The 16,765-nt window shown below is 42.1% G+C and overlaps 2 protein-coding genes across 2 annotated transcripts; one reads left to right on the forward strand and one right to left on the reverse strand.

Moving 5' to 3' along the window:
• The first annotated feature begins 702 nt into the window (after positions 1 to 702).
• nup155 (nucleoporin 155) lies at positions 703 to 13,928 on the forward strand. The gene is made up of 34 exons (XM_068574532.1): positions 703 to 866; positions 1,089 to 1,255; positions 2,281 to 2,418; positions 2,563 to 2,659; positions 2,821 to 2,891; positions 2,967 to 3,059; positions 3,660 to 3,923; positions 4,010 to 4,083; positions 4,197 to 4,288; positions 4,405 to 4,502; positions 4,596 to 4,763; positions 4,894 to 4,994; positions 5,238 to 5,408; positions 5,514 to 5,624; positions 5,857 to 5,951; positions 6,045 to 6,130; positions 6,387 to 6,528; positions 6,701 to 6,767; positions 6,883 to 6,998; positions 7,321 to 7,424; positions 7,658 to 7,791; positions 7,910 to 8,101; positions 8,396 to 8,534; positions 8,617 to 8,752; positions 8,849 to 9,002; positions 9,094 to 9,198; positions 9,996 to 10,150; positions 10,281 to 10,410; positions 10,503 to 10,616; positions 10,709 to 10,829; positions 10,921 to 11,031; positions 11,401 to 11,537; positions 11,635 to 11,741; positions 12,603 to 13,928. The coding sequence occupies exons 2-34, from the start codon at positions 1,114 to 1,116 to the stop codon at positions 12,739 to 12,741; spliced, it is 4,104 nt and encodes a 1,367-aa protein (XP_068430633.1). The 5' UTR covers positions 703 to 866; positions 1,089 to 1,113; the 3' UTR covers positions 12,742 to 13,928.
• A 438-nt stretch (positions 13,929 to 14,366) lies between these two features.
• Positions 14,367 to 15,547, reverse strand: ora5 (olfactory receptor class A related 5). Its single transcript, XM_068574619.1, has one exon. The coding sequence runs from the start codon at positions 15,545 to 15,547 to the stop codon at positions 14,414 to 14,416; it is 1,134 nt and encodes a 377-aa protein (XP_068430720.1). The 3' UTR covers positions 14,367 to 14,413.
• Between the last annotated feature and the right edge of the window lie 1,218 nt (positions 15,548 to 16,765).

Genomic DNA, 16,765 nt, shown 5'->3' on the forward strand with positions numbered 1-16,765 from the left:
AAGATACTCTTGCCAATGAGATTTTCACTGTGGGGATGTGCAGCAGCTGGCACGTAACTTTATGGAAGTGCTTTTGCCCTTTACGACTGGTTGATGTATTGTGCACAAATTCTACTTTCACTTTAATTAAAATACACAGTAGTTCCAAGTAGCGTGTGACCTGTACTAAACCTTCCTGAATTAAATCAAGTTGTGCAGGATTAATTTTAACAAGAATATGTCTTTACTACTTCTCTGAACCCGTGTATCTTTTTTTGTCATAAATAGGAGTCGATCATATGTCACATGCTTTTTTTCTGTAGAGAAAAACAGACCATTTTTATAAACTAAAAGATAAAGGGATCTGAAAACATACACAGTAATATTTCAGGGAATTGCACTTTTCTTTCGGTGCTGAAATAATAAAACTGGCTATGTGTTTTGAATTGAGAAAATAAACATTCTATTGGATATTGTAAGAAATTAAAAAAGAAAGCCAAGTTAATGTATAATCCCTCTTCACTGCACGGTAAGGCAGGGGGTTTAATCATCGTTGTTAAATTAATTGTACTGTTTGTTTGTAATTTTCGTTTTACAAGTACATTATTACATATTTAGTGTGGTGAATATAATATATCAGATACAAATACACTGACCGGTGGATGGCAGCACAACTTTTCACTTGTCCCAGTTCTGCGGAAATTAAGGAGACGAAGAAGACAAACGGTTCACCGGAAAGAAACCTTTCCCCCCAGCCGCTGTGCATGAGGTTGGCGGGCTGCTGGTTGTACCTGAATTTGATGTATTTGTTTAAATTCTGACGCTCAACTGAGGAACAAAACCTCAGTGTCGTATATCTCACTACCACGCGGAACCTTTCCAGTCGGGTAAAGCAACAATATCACTTTAAAACACTCTATTTCACACTTAGCTAGCATTTAGCTCGCATGCTAAATAATAAGGGTTTGAAGCTAGCAGTAGGCTAACTAACCGGCACATTTTACTTCCCGTACAGTTTGCAGTACATCTCTCCTTTAGTTTAATGTGATACATGGTCTCACTTCAACTAAAGTTGTCGTTTAACTCTATTTAAACGGTGTAACCTGTAGGTAAGTTAACGGTGGGAGCTCAGCCATGCCGTCCGGCGCTGGACCGAGCAGCCCGGCAGCTGCACTCGCCGAAGCGCTGGAAAACTCCTCCCGGCTCATTGACAGACACCTGCAAGAAGACCGCTGCTTTCCGGACCTCTCGGAGCTGCTCAACGTCCCCGCGCACAGTAAGTCACGTGGAGGGATGTGCAAGAAGAGAGAGAGAGAGATGGACATCAAAGTAGCTATTCAACTCAAGTGGTTATTTTTACACCAGGGATGCCGAAATGGGCAAAAAGATGGGATAGAGTAGGCGGTTGAACAACAACACGAGGAAGGTTTGAGGAGTGATCCCATCAGGCATGCAGTCACTTTACAAGTAACGAGACAAGTTGTCATTCTCTGCCGTAATGTTGTGATTATAAATTACAGAAAACAATATTTAGAATTGTCCACATATTGACCCATTGACCAGATTCAATTACAGAAATAAGGAAAATCAGCTTTTTACACCTTTGTCATGCTGAGACATTTTTTGCATCGGTCAGCATCAACCCCTTGATACAAATACAGATGCCAAAATATCCCTTCCTTCATAATTCATCCAGAATAGAATATGTCACGTCTTATTATTGGCACAAGTAGATGGAGAATGAAGATGGTCAACCAGCCATATAGCTCACGTTATGCATGGAAAACACAACAATATGAACACAACACTTTTGTTTTTGCTTCCATTTTTCCTGAGGTTTTCTATGCACACACCACCAGATTAATTTCAACAAAGTTCTGCATTGTGGAGCATGTTGTTAAAAAACCCCATTTCAGAGTGGACTTATAATTTGACCAGTACAAAGCACACCTGAATAATAATCATGCTGTTTAATCTGCATTTTGATATGCTGCACCTGTCAGGTGGATGGATTCACTTGGAAAGGGTGAAGTGCTCATTAACACAAATTTCAGCAAATTTAAGAGAAAGAAGTCTTATGTGCCTCGATAAGGTCTTAGCGCTTGACTAGGTAAAAATGTGAGCAAAAAGAAAAATATTTTTGTTGTTTCTAGTTTCATTTTAACTAATGGAAAAAACACAAAGTGCCACAATGGGTCTCTCTGATTTAATAAATAGATAAATATCATCGGGATACAGCATTCGGTCTATGGGACGTGTATAATCAGACTTTAACTTTTTTGTTGTTTATTGTGTTGTTAGATATGCCGTCCCTCTCTGGCGTGTCGGACATGGACTACCCGCTCCAGGGACCAGGTTTACTCAGTGTGCCAAATCTCCCAGAGCTCAGTGACGTCCGCCGAGTTCCTCTGCCACCCGAGCTGGTGGAGCAGTTCAGCCGTATCCTTTTAGTTAGTCAGAGCAACTTTCACTTTCATTGGACCCAGAGGTTTCCATCGCGCATGTTGTGTTGTTTAAGGTTTAAAAATGTTTAAGGTGTTTTGTTTTGAGTTGAATTTGAGTTTCAACTTAACCCTTTGACAGATATGCAATGTAACTGTATGATGGGAGTTTTTCCAGAGATCTGTCGAGCATGGCTTACTATTGACAATGACATCTTTATGTGGAATTTCGAAGACGGGTGAGTACTGTTACTTTATATGTATCAATGTGCATTACATGAAAACAACTGCCCACAACGTGAACTGAAATATATTATTAGTATTCCATATTAATTATGATTTTCCGCTGATGATGAATCCGGAGTGAAGACAATTATTTTCTTTTTTCTCTCTCTTGCAGCGGAGATGTGGCCTATTTTGATGGCCTTATTGAAACCATTCTGGCAGTGGGCCTTGTAAAACCAAAACAAGGTATGTTTAAACATGTCATTGATACAACATTTGAATTTATTTGAGTAATGTTTATGTGTTTGGTTTTCTTCTCAGGGATTTTACAGCCACACATTCACTACCTCTTAGTATTGGCCACCTCTGTGGATGTCGTTATCCTGGGGCTGAGCTTCTCCAAGCACCAGGCGGGTGAGTCTTTCCTACAACTCTTATCACAGTGACATTGCAATTCAGTTGTTCCTTGTAGCGTGTGATTATGTAAATGCCAGTGAGGAATATCCTAACGACGCTTTTCGGTTTTTCAAATTAATTGAAATTTTAGCCTGAAGAGTTTAACCTCTAATCGTAACTCCTCTGGGGAATCCTGGAACATGAAAATCATATCACGCTACAGTACAATGAAAGATGTCCAAATACTTAAAAGCTGCAAAGAACATGCATAACATGGAGGCTTGCAGCTAAATTTGTTGCCACTTGCACTCAAATTTGTACAAACAAGTGCCGGATATTCACAAGCGAGGCAAATGTGCAAGATGAGGACAGCTGCTGTACCATAACACGGTCATATTGGAACTGTCTCATTTGAAACGTACACACGTTTAAGAATCAGTACAAAGATACATTCTGCATTTGATTTGTATGTTACTTGTACAGAAATCAAGGTGAAATATGAAGAGAACTCAGCTGTTACATTACTGCTATGCTTTGTTTCTAACAAAGCTATTAATATGCTCATGAACCTGCAGTAGTTCATCTTTAATCTTTGTCTGGCTCTTTCTTTTGTTGTAGGGTTGAACGACAGCATGTCTGGTGGGATGCAGCTACTACCAGACCCCCTCTACTCAATCCCCACAGACAACACCTACATCCAATCCATCACCTCCACTGACCTTGGACGCATCTTCATGGCAGGGAAGGACGGCTGCCTCTATGAGATAGCTTACCAGGCCGAGGCAGGATGGCTGAGCCAGCGCTGCAGAAAAATCAACCACTCCAAAAGCTCTTTGTCCTTCCTCGTCCCCTCTGTGCTCCAGTTCTCCTTCTCTGAAGATGGTGAGGAGAGTCAACGTTATCTGTGGAAAGATGCTTTTAGTTCAATTAAACTTAACTTTAACGACTGTCGCCTTTGTGCTCCACAGACCCCATTGCGCAGATTGCTATTGACAACTCTCGCAACACACTATTCACACGCTCTGAGAAAGGTGTCCTACAGGTATGACATTTGGTGAATGTCAAGTCAATGTTTCAATGTGTGGCTGTTTCTGAGAAATTGGTGGTGGTTGTCAGTGTGCTGAAATGACTAACAATTTGTGTGTGGTTGTTTAGGTGTACGACCTGGGCGCTGATGGTCAAGGTATGAGTCGTGTGGCAACCATGTCACAGAACACAATTGTTGCAGCTGCTGGAAATATAGCCAGGTATGTCAGAGTCTGTTGACCTTTTAGTTGTTTCCTTCACATCTGTCATTAATTATCTTTTTATAGATAAATAATACTTTATTTTCTGTCTTTCTGAAACTCTCCTTCTTCTGCAGGACTATTGATCGTTCTGTCTTCAAACCTGTCATCCAGATCTCTGTGATTGACAGATCTGAATCCTCAGATTGTCACCTACTCGCTGTCACTAATGCAGGTATAGATAACTGAACACTAGTGAAGGCGAGTAAAAACAGTATACGGTAATATGAAATGTCTATACTTCATGTGTGCCTGTTTGTTTGTGTAGGTGTGCGTCTCTACTTCAGCACAACAGTCTTTGTCCATCCACACCAGAGGCATGTGGCAGTTCGACCTACCCTGCTAGCTTTGGTCCATGTCCGTCTGCCTCCAGGGTTTTCTGCATCCTCTACCCTGCAGAAACCTGCAAAGGTCCATAAGGCACTACACAGCAAAGGTAAACCTTTTTTTTCTGCTATTCATCAGTTTCTAAGAACGATTTAATGGTAGTCAAACTCTACATTGTTTTCTCCTTTAGTTAGTAATGTAATAATAGCGTTTTGTCTTTTCTTTGTTTGAATGTTCAGGTATTTTGTTGATGGCCGCTTCTGAGACGGAGGACAATGACATTTTGTGGTGCATAAATCATGATTCCTTCCCTTTCAAGAAACCTTTGATGGAGACTCAGGTTGGCACATAAGAAATGTACAATAAATGGAGTAAAATTGTAGGTGTCAGTCTTAATATCTCTCACTCCCAGTTGTTGCTGCTCTGTATTGCTGATTTTGCGCACGAGTGCTTTCTGATCATACATACCTCTGGCTGACTTTTTTTGTTGTCTAATAACAGCTTGTTTTACCTCCCTAAAAACCAGGATCCATTGTTTAAAATAAACTACAATAAACCTCTCTTTCTTCTGTCCTTTTTGCAGATGATGTCTAATGTAGATGGACACGCTTGGGCTCTTTGTGCCATTTCTGAGGAGAGGCCATCCAAGATATTTACTCCTCTGAACAAGGATCACATCCCCATCACTGATTCACCTGTGGTGGTCCAACAGCACAATATCCCTCAGCAGAAGTTTGTCCTTCTCTCTGCAAAGGTTAACACTGCTGCCATGACTCCTGTTGCACACATGCTCGTCATATTGTGACCAACCAATGTCTTAATACGTATACTAAGAGTAGACACTCTCGCCGTCCTGCAGGGGAGTCATATCTTCCAAAAACTGCGGCCGGTGGACCAGCTCCGTCACCTGCTGGTGAGCTGTGCTGGAGGAGAAAATGAAGAGGTTGAACGTTTCTTCAAGCTGCACAGGGTACGGAGCTAAAATATGAAATGTGTGATGTTTAAAATCCTCTTAAAATGGCCTTTAGCCAAAAACCTACACATGCATGATTTTAGGCTGCCCACTGAGAGACAGCAGCCTGCATGACACACAAACGCCTTCACGCAGGATTATACATACACCAGTGGGCAGGCATATTTCTCACACACACACACACACACACACATAGCGTACATTTGAGTTGTTAATCTGTTCTGTACAGGAGGAGCAGGCTTGTGCCACAGCATTGATCCTGGCTTGTTCCAGCGCGGCTTCTGACAGAGAGGTGTCGCAGTGGGCCACCAGAGCGTTCTTCAGGTCAGATTGCAGATTGTTCATACACGCTCAGATTTACACTTGCTCATATTGTAGACAAACTAAAAGCGGTTCCTTTGTTGTTGGCACGATCAGATATGGAGGAGAAGCACAGATGAGATTCCCAGCTGCCATGACTTCTGCCAATACTGTTGGACCTGTGATGAGCTCTCCTGCACCAGGTAATTTATCAGTAAATACTAACCTGGGGAAAAAATATATAGATGACCACCGAATGTATCAGCTTAAACTCTTGTGATATTGTGCAAAGCCTCATATACACATTGCCATGTCTATAAGAAGTATCACATTGCATATCATGGACATAAGTTGCAAAAATATATATTTGAATAGTTGAAACCTTCTAATTCGAATGTAATTTTGGCAGAATTTGACAGCCCTAGTATATTTCGTGTACTTCTTGTTACTCTTCCTCAGGCATTGTGCCCCCAGCTTTTACCACACCTTTTGCACCATTGCACTCTGGGTCTGCCCCCATCACGCCCATGTCCACTGGCCCAGAGGTTATTTTCTCAGGGAAACACAACGGCATCTGTGTTTACTTTGCTCGCATCCTTGGGTAAGTAAATAGTGTCATTAGCTTTCACATTTTCTTATTTTGGATATGTTTTGTGGGCGAGAGCCTAAATTAGATGTGTCTTTATAGCCTGAGGTGTGGATGCTGATGTGTGACGATGGTGTCAATACTGATCGTGTCTTTCTCCTGTTCTCTGCTGAACACGCATTAACAGAAATATTTGGGATGGCAGTCTTGCTGTTGAGAAAACTATAAGCAAAGGAAATCAGACTGTCAGTATTGTAAGTATCATATTTAATAATGCAGGATTTTATTTAACAGTTTAATAGTGATTTTTTTTTAGAATGATGCTGGACGTGGTTCGTTGACACTATCTGTTATCTATTGTCTCCACAGTTGGAAAGCAGCGTTGGTTCGTTTGAACTGGAGTCCGTACTCATGGAGCTCTGCGGTTTGCGGGATTTTCTTGACAAAAACTCTCAATTCGATCCATCTGCTCTTGGTGCTGCAACGTAAGAGCTCCTTTGACGCATTAATAGATTTAACACATTTTGTCTGCTTCTGTTTCTGTGAAAACAGGTGGTTTCATCTCATTTGTTGGCCTGTCAGACCTAATGAGAAATAATTTCAAGAGAAAGATTTGATCAATGAAGGCCCTCTTAAGTTCATAAGGACCAATTAAAAAATGTATATAGATGAATATTATCTCATTTTATCTTACTTTTTCCTTGTCACTGAAATTATTTCCCGCAATAAACTGAAACCTGCAAAAACTTCTGTAACCAAGTCTCGTTTCCCATCCCCCTGAATAACATCTGCTCTGCTCCCTGTTAGTTTCAGCTCTCCTGCCAACCTGCAGCAAAGGCTGCTGGGATTTATGCGTCCTGACGGGACCAGCACTCATCAGGTTCAGCAGGAGCTCCAGAGAAAATATCACAGTGAGTTATGATTGCAGGTTTCCGCATTTTTCTGAATATTGTCACGAGAATTAATATCCCAAATATTAATGGCGTTATTAATCACCTTTTAGAAAAGTAAATGTGGATCTTTGATGTACCAACAAACGAGGAAAAAGCGATTTATGTTTATGTTCACATTCATCACTGATGTCTTTACTCTTTTTTTAACTGCTGCATCCCTTGTCCCTTTGTGTTTCCATCTCTGTAAACAGCCAAGGCTCAGGTCTACGAGAAAGTGTCCCTGCAGGGCACCCAGCAGCTAGTGCATCGCTCTTATCAGACGCTGGCCCTCTTGAAGCTCCTCTGTGATCATCAGTTCAGCGTCATTATGTCTGAGCTGCCAAAGGTACATGAATGCATAAACGCTTCTGCTGTAGTATTCATGCCTTCCTGAATGTAATACCTTTGTGTTTCAGGCGTAAACCCAGTGAACCATGTGACCTTTTTTTTTCTTTGTTTTGTAGGAGTTTCAAGAGCAGATGAAGGGAGCGAGTTTTAAGGATGTACTGATTCGGGGCAAGGAGCTGTCTGGAGCACTCATCACAGCCCTCATTAATGTCTACATCAAAGATAATGCCTCCGTGGAAGCCATCAGCAATCACCTGCGCGACATCTGTCCCCTGCTGTACAGCAGCGATGACAGCGTTTGCTCCAAGGTACAAACATATGGTGTTTGGGGTCATTGAAAGTTTTTTTTTTCTTTTTTTTTTTTTTTAAATACTCTTCGGTGAATTAGCTTAAGATCTTAAAAAGGTACCAGATATAGATGAATGTGTCAGTCTTCAGTACAGAGGGTCTGCAATTAAAGTTTTTTTTATTGATGTGCTTTCAAATTTCTTGCAATCTTCAGGATAATTTTAGCGGCAACGAAGTCATTTAAAAGGTATCGATTTACCCACATTGATCCAAGTGTCTTGATACTGAATTTGTTGCTTTCATCTCCCACTCAGGCTAATGAGCTGCTGCAGAGCTCTAAGCAGATTCAGAATAAAGCCGACAAAGAGCGAACACTGAGGGAGTCTCTACGGCTCTATCAGCAGATTAGCCAACACACAGATCTGCCGCTGGTCTGCTCTCAGTACAGACAAGGTTGGGAACTTTTTAATGTTGTATAATAATGTTAAATACATTTTTTTTTTTTTTTTTACACTAACGCTATTACATTGTCCAGTGCGTTTCTACGAGGGAGTCCTTGAGTTGTGCCTCACGGCAGCAGACAAGAAGGATCCACAGGGACTGGGCCCGCACTTCTACAAGAATGGAGAGCCTGAGGAGGACGGCGTGGGACAGCAGGCCTTTCATGAAAGGTAACACAAGGCAGAATTGGCACACACATCAGCATCATTGATTGCCATTTTAGACAACTGTCATAACATTTGTCGCTCCTCCCCGGTCTGCTCCAGACTTTTGTGTTATAAGTGCATCACAGACACCATGCAGGAGCTGGTGAACCAGAGTAAAGCCGCCCCTCAGTCCCCCAGCGTCCCAAAGCAGCCTGGGCCTCCCGTCATGACGTCTGACCCCAACATGCTCAGCAACGAAGAAGCTACAGCTCACGTGAGAAAGAACTTGAGAGTTGATGCTTATTTCTTGTAAGACCGTTGCAAAGGATCTCCATTATTAATGAAACTATGTTGTTTCCTCTCAGTTTGAGCAGATTCTCGGTCTGGCTCAGAGGTCTCAGGACGAGCTGTTTCACATCGCTCTGTACAACTGGCTGATTCAGGCCGACCTGCCTGACAAGTTACTGGAGGTAGAGTATTTGTCCTTGTGTTTTTACATGAAACTTACTTTTTAATGGAACAATGTTACACAAAAGGCTCGTGTATAACATAATTTAATGTGAGTACTTAAATGTGGAAATTCTTTTAGTAGCCGTAATAAATGTGTCGCGGTCAACTAACCTTAGCTGAACCTCACTGCGTACCTGTTCAGGAGTCAATCAGCCAACTCTGAACACCCTTCTGAACTGTCTCCATTTTTCAAATGTATTTTCAATATTTTTTCCGTGTTGTACCGTCTCTAGTCATGTAGCTTTTAAGAAAGATGCCATGGCTTCTTAGGTCTGATAAAATCCTACCTTATTTGTGTTGATCCAGTTTGCTTACTTTATGGATGCAGCACGCTGTGTTTGCCTGCCAATTTGTTACATATCTGCGTGGGCAGTACCACAGACCAAAACTAAAACAAACTTCATGCACTGGATTGGAAATGTTATCGAAGAACATACTGTACTGGCTGCAGGATTGTTGTTAGTAAAGGTGCTTTGATTAATGCTGGCCTCTCTTTGTCTGACCAATCATTGTCATTTTATAATTTAATACAGTAAATATATTACATATTTTAATGTAGTTCATCTTTGTGCATGTTGTATATCCAGGCTTTTCTTATTCATGGACCTTTTTAAATGAGTACATCATCCAAATGTTATAACCTTACACACCCACAAGTTGTGGTTGCCCTGATTAACTGAGACACTTATCAGGTGTTTGTGTAATTACATGCCATATGTCTGTCGGCTGTCCTTTTTATTTGTCCTCTGTTGTCCAGGTGAATTCTCTGTACCTGGAGGAACACCTGATGCATATGATCAAGCAGGACCAGAGCAAGGTGCACAATATGGATCTGTTGTGGCGCTACTATGAGAAGAACCGCAACTTTGGCAAGGCAGCTCATGTACTGGCACGTCTCGCTGACATGCACAGGTTGGGACACAAAACATCTGGATTATAAGTTTAATTAACATTTAACATATCTCCAGAAACTACATTTACAAACAACTGAAGACATTAGTAGTAAAAAAAAGATGTACCTTTGTGTTCTCTGCTTCTGCAGCACTGAGATCTCCCTGATGCAGCGTTTGGAGTACATCGCAAGAGCCATACTGTCCGCTAAGAGTTCCTCGTGCATCTCGGCTCAGGCTTCTGATGGAGAGTTCCTTCACGAGCTGGAAGAAAAGATGGAGGTGCGGATGTGTTTGTGATCACGGTTGAAGGTGATGTCGGCGTGATTCACCGTTGTAACCACTCGGTATATGCGTTTGGTTCCTTTTCCCAGCTGGTGCGTATCCAAGTACAGATCCAGGACACCCTGATCAGACAGTACTCGCATCATCCCTCAGTGAAAAACGTTATTTCCCAGTTGGATTCAGAGCTTATGGACATGACCAAGGTAACACGCAGCAGCAGAACAATGAGTTGGGGATTAGAAAGAATTGATTGTGAAACTTTTAATAAATGCTGAACATGTGTTCTCCGGTGTAGCTCTACGGCGAGTTTGCTGACCATTTCAAATTGTCCGAGTGCAAGCTGGCCATCATTCACTGTGCAGGACACTCTGACCCAATCCTGGTGCACTCACTGTGGCAAGAGATCATGGAAAAAGGCAAGTGGAAATGTCGACGCCAAACCAAAAGTGCTCTTCCTGTGCCATATATGATGTTGGTTGTCAGTGATGATTGTTCTGTCTTGTCTAGAGCTGGCAGACAGTGTTGCTATGAGTCCAGCGGACAGAATGAGGTCTCTCAGTTTGAAACTGGTGTCACTGGGAAAGATTTACGCAGGAACACCAAGATATTTCCCTCTGGGTAAGCTTTTATACCTTCCTGTTATCATGTTCTGTTTTTCCTCATTAGAACTTTCCACCTTGCGGTTTACTAATTTGTTAACAGTAATATGATTAGACTTCCCTGTTGCATCATTTATGTCATCATGCCTCAGTGGTACAGGCCTGCAGGGTCATGCTGATGCTCTAGGTGATTGTTTAATTACCCTCTCATTACAACCAGCCTGTTCAAACTTGTCTTCTCTGTGGAGACATTGATTCATTTTAAATGCATCCTTGGTACTGTCATGCATGCATGCACAGACTCAATTATGACTCAAAACATTTCTCCTCCCTCTCCCCAGTGCTAAGTATGCCCTTCTAACATGTGCGATGTGTCTTGTGATTGTAGAGTTCCTAGTAAAGTTTCTGGAGCAGGAGGTGTGTCGGCTGAACTGGGACGTTGGCTTCGTCACCGTCACCATGCAGGAGATCGGAGTACAGTTGCCACGTCTTCTGGAGGTTTATGACCAACTCTTCAAAACTCGGGTACGCGCTTCAGATTATCAAATTTCAATGCATCATCACTTTTTTTGTCTTTTTTTTGTTTTGTTGGTGGATTAAGGGTTAAATTGTCTGCCTGTAGGATCCCTGTTGGCAGCGGCTGAAGAAACCTCTGCACCTGGTGGAGTGTATCCACGTGCTTCTGTCGGGATTCGTGGATGAGCCCTCCAGAGTACCAAGCTATGACAAGTAATTACCGTCCTTGGAGCTATTCAACATCCGGCCTGTAGTGGGCGCCGTGGTGTTTGGCTTGTGTTTATAGGGACATTAGCATGAGGTCACTGGTTAAAATCCTTGTGACAGCAGATGCTGCATCCTCTTAAGAGTCCGTGAGCAAGACAAGCGCTCTTTCTACATGCTCATTTTAATGTACGCTGTTTTAGATCTTCCACACTGGAAGATAAATTAATAATAAATGCTTAGTTTGACTAACACAGAACATTTTGGATAATAGTATCGCTGACGAGCAGCAAAATTCTCATTTGAAAAACAGCTCTCATCTTGATCAGACTAGGGAGGTTTTTTTCACAGGGAGAGGTATTTTTGCAGTTTCTAGGCAACACATGTCTGTCAATGTGCTACCAGCAGCTGCATCAGTCAGTCAAACACAGCAGATATAAAACATTACTGTAAACTCCAAATGCCCACCATCTCAGATTGATGCTTATCACTTGCATCAGAACTACTCTCCGGGGTTGTTTCCTGTAAGTCTTTCTTAAAACAATACTCGTACGGCTGTAGGTTCATCGAAATGTGCATCGATCAGTGTAATTCCTCCTGTCAATACTGGCTATGAGGAAATCCCTGCCAATGCAATAGCAATGTAGCGGATGGATAGTGGATTTGTTCCAAAGTTAGTGTATTTTGAGTACAGGTCAGCAGGTAAACACTGTCGGGGGAAATATGGAACAGCTTGTTTTTAGTAGCTCAGACAATGGACTTCCTCGTATTACCTTCAGCAAAGTGCCTATTGTGTGACTGAACCTGTCAAAAGCTACATTAAACCCTCCGTGTACTTGGTTTAACAGTTCGTTTTTGCTCCCATTTCAGACGCCGGTTCACTAATGTGTGTCTTGACAACATCTGCGGGTACCTCGTGGAGCTGCAGTCTCTGAGCCCAAACGTAGCCCTTCAACAAACCATCGGAAACTTCAAGTCGCTGCAGGCGAAGCTGGAGAAAATCCACTAACTCTTCTGTCAACGTTATTCACAGGAAAAGCCACAGGTGACGTCGGGATCGTGCCATTTTGGCCTTAATTAAATGGCTGATTTAAAAGTGTGATTACACGATGAGTCCACAAAATGATGTTTGTATTCCACAGTAGAGTTTTCCTCTTCGGTCGGATATGTTGCTGCTTAGCAGGCGCTTGTTGTTAAGGGACAGAGTCAAGACAGAAGAGACAGGTTTTATAACTTATTTAATACATTTTGTTATGAATCTAAACATTACGCTGAAATACAAATTTGGAAAGCAAGGCACTGTTGGTTATTTGCTTTGTGTGCATATAGCTGTGTCTGAAAGATGGATGTCTAAAAAATGACAAGATATTTGAGTTACTTGTGTTGGTAAAAACACGAAATCACTCTGCATTTTAAAGGTGGGTTTTCATACATTAAAAATGCTCTCATTAACTATTGATTTGGGGTATTTTCCTTTTGAATCCACTTGCTAAATATAAACTAAGTAAAGCCTTTTGATCACAGGAATCATTTAGATTGTTCTGTTTCCCTCCAAACAAAGTTCAGGTTTGGATGTTGTAATTATGTACATAACTTGGCCATAAGGGTTTCTCTTCCTCCAAAGGTCATGCAGACACACATCGAAACATTTTTCTCCCGTGTTATTTAGATTGAGCATTTTGTCTTTTTGGCTGATACATTTAACAGTGATTTTTGTGATTTTGTTTTGAATGCTGAACACTTTTTAACACTGCAGTTCAGTGCTGTACTGCAAACTTTGAGCGGGAAAATAAATCCTAAAACATTTTTATGAAGAAATAAAACTTGTTCTTGATTTTGTGTATGAGGATGTTTTGAAAACATTAGTACAGAAACGTGTTACCTGCAAGCTTACATTCTTGGTTCTAGTTTTGTGGTAAATTTGACTACTTGTGAGGAGAAAAGAAAACTAATTTGCTGTGGGTTCATAATGCTACTCTGCAGAGGGAGCGCAATAATGGACTTAATGTCTTCACTGTTTGTGTTTACATAATTATCTTTAATTGAAAACGGCACATCGGGTTTCTTACCGTCATCACAAACCGACGTTGCTGCAGTAATTGCTTAATTTTCCTTCTCCAATTTGCTCTACACTCTAGTGCACAATTATGCTCAATTTATAGCCTTGTGAATTAAAAAAAAAAAAGTTTTACTTGATGCTGCTTTGATTTCTCTCTCAATGACAGCGAGTCAGTACATTTATACCTTACATAAGATTCACCAGATAGTTGTTGCCAGTCCCACCTCGTTTGTGCACGACAGACAGCAAGAAGAAATGTTAAGTTTGCTTTTGTTATCTCCAGTGTGAGCACCAATATGATATTTTTACAACTTTTTTAGCTTTTTGTTGGATAGAAATATTATTTTACAAATGACAAAACAATGAAATGGGGTAAAAATCACAACAAAAAATCATTTATATATTATAAGAGGATGTGTGATAATTCTCACTGAATGTTTAAAGAGTTCTAACAGTTAAAGTTTAAGGTCACATCTCAAAACAACTTGGGGATGTTTGTTACTTTTATAAACTATTATTTCACTATGACAAATTATTAATTTCCCGACGATCAGCTCATCTATTGGTCGACTATGAGCTCATAATGGATGCGCCGTTTTTCCGACAGATCTGGATGTGGTTTCTACCTTTTGCATGAGCAAGAAAGCTTTTTCACTCCGTACAAGAAGATATAGGGGATGATGCAGGTGTAGGAGGCGGCGATGTAGCTGGCCACCTCCACCAGCATCGATGAGGTGTGGATGTTGTTGGTGATGCGCAGGAGCAGATGAGTGAGCCAGCAGACCAGGAACACGGCGGCCACGGCCACCACGCTCTTGGCTGCCCTCACCTGAGTGCTCGAGCTCGGATTCGGCTTGGCTCGCACCTGGCTGGGCCTGGGGAGATTTGGTGGAGCTCCAACCCCGCTGTCTGTGTTTGTTTCCCTGTTGAGCGGGGCGCTGTGACCGGACAGCTCTCCGTTTGGACATGAAGAACCCGTAACACCCGTATAGATGTGGTTTGATGATGCAGGATCTTCTGGATCCTTTGAGGCCTCTGGACCAGACACAGTGCTGACAGGTTTGTCGTTTCTGCTTTCAGTGCTCTTGTTTTCGCCCTTCATCTCCTTGGTAGCGTCTGAGTTATGGCCCTGTATGCGTTGCCTGTTTTTGAGCAGGGTGATGACAATCTGGACACTGGCAAACACAATCCCAGCAACAGGCAGAGCATTAGCCAGGGTTAAATAAACAATTTCATATGTTTGCCTCGCTAATGCGCTGGGGAAGACGTCCACGCAGTCTTCTTCGCTCTCGTTCCTGCCCTCCACTGCCACAAAGAAGAAATGTGGGATGCTGAAGACCACTGCCACCGTCCAGCTCCCCGCCAGCAAGCAGCCCACCAAGCACAGGCTGTCCAGCTGCACCGGAGCACCTCCACGCTTCAGGGAGCCGACGAGCTTCTGGTGCCAGAAAACACTGATGAAGAAGGTCGAGAAGATGCTGCTGGTTTCGGAGAGGTCGGCGCAAAAACGAAACACGGCACAAAAGGTTTCCCCCAAGAACCAACGTCCGGCGAAATCTGCCATGGTGTCGGGCAGGTCCACCAGCCAGTTGGTGATGAGGTTGGAGACGGCCAGGTTGATGAAAAGGACCTCGTTGGTGCGGATGCCAGATTTCTGCCTGGGCAGGGAGCGTATGGCCAGCCAGTTGTTTCCCAGGATCCCCGCCAGAAACATGAGGGCTCTGATGATGGATTCAATCAGCTCTTCTGCATCCATCGTTGCGCAAGATCAGCTGACGACTTCAGTTGCTCTTCACTGTACAGTCGGCCGGTCTCGCAGTTTCCGAAGCTTGTAATGTTGGATGGCTTTGGGCATTTATAGAGGCGGGTGAAGAGCCAGACCCAATCACACTGTAGAGTTTAACAGTCTCACGCTTTTCTTCGTCCTCGGGAGCCTTCATCGTGCACTCCCACTGAGTTGGAGGTGTATATTTCTCATGACAGGCCTGCTCCCCCTGACTTAAAATAGACTGTATGATCTGACTGAGCAACGCTGAAGAGCCACCGGTTAAAGCTTTGAGTCTTCTGTTACATTTCAAACTAAACATTGCTTCAGGTAATAAAGACATACGACTCATCTGTTTCCACTCAGTAGGATATCTTAAAGGTGATTACCGCCCATTTTTATCATCGTGCCGTTGTGTTTCCTGCGCTCCAGTGCAGTTCACTTTGTCTCTCTTGGCAAAATATGACAAAACAGCGTTACTGCATGCAGATGAGATCTTAATTTCATCTTCTATGTTTTTTTTTGGTGTATGAAAAATGATCTCATCTTGTCTCAAAGTGCCCCATTATTTCCCCCTCGCTGCGGCACTTAACTTGACACCCAGGTGACAAGATACATTTTTACAAACAATACATCATCTTAGAATTTGATGTCACGGCTGTCTGCTTCTGCGTTCATGTGCGCTCAATGTGAATAGGTGAGCTCATGCAGCCCCGTGTTGTACCTTTGAGAGGCAGCCATTGGCTTTTACCCGTGGGAACCTTTTTGAAAAGAAAAAGTAAAACCATTTGATGATAAAAAAATAAAAAAGAATTATACTTACATTTCGTTTAACTCCCCGGCATGCAGGTTGAAGACGTGTATTTAAGGCTGAACTGAAATGTGCAAATAAAACGCATGCAGTGATGCTCTGAGTGTTTGATTAGGTGTGTCACACTGATCACAGCATAATCTGCATTCTGCCCCATAGGGTAGAAATCATAATTAAGTGATCTATTGGTCTTTTAATGAAATAATGATAAGAAAAAGTCATGCTGGAAGAAAAATACACCAGCTACAGTAAGTTTATATAAGCCCTATAGGTTTAATTAACCTAATAGCTTGTAATGTAATAAAGCCCCTCGAGTTACAGAATTAAAAACCAATATATGAAGACTTGTGATAAAAAAAATATTTCTAAACAAAGTAATCCTATTACTTTTGGATTAC

Source organism: Clinocottus analis, unplaced genomic scaffold, assembly GCF_023055335.1.
Source record: "Clinocottus analis isolate CAN_PGR_092001 unplaced genomic scaffold, fCliAna1.0.p SCAF_13, whole genome shotgun sequence".
NCBI lineage: Eukaryota > Metazoa > Chordata > Actinopteri > Perciformes > Cottidae > Clinocottus > Clinocottus analis.

Excerpts from the sequence above, each read along its gene's own strand:
- nup155 (XM_068574532.1), top strand. The coding sequence starts at position 1,114 with ATGCCGTCCGGCGCTGGACCGAGCAGCCCGGCAGCTGCACTCGCCGAA. Across the intron at positions 4,289-4,404 it reads GCTGCTGGAAATATAGCCAG|GACTATTGATCGTTCTGTCT; the intron begins GTATGTCAGAGT and ends CTTCTTCTGCAG. Across the intron at positions 11,032-11,400 it reads ACCAAGATATTTCCCTCTGG|AGTTCCTAGTAAAGTTTCTG; the intron begins GTAAGCTTTTAT and ends TTGTGATTGTAG.
- ora5 (XM_068574619.1), bottom strand. The coding sequence starts at position 15,547 with ATGGATGCAGAAGAGCTGATTGAATCCATCATCAGAGCCCTCATGTTT.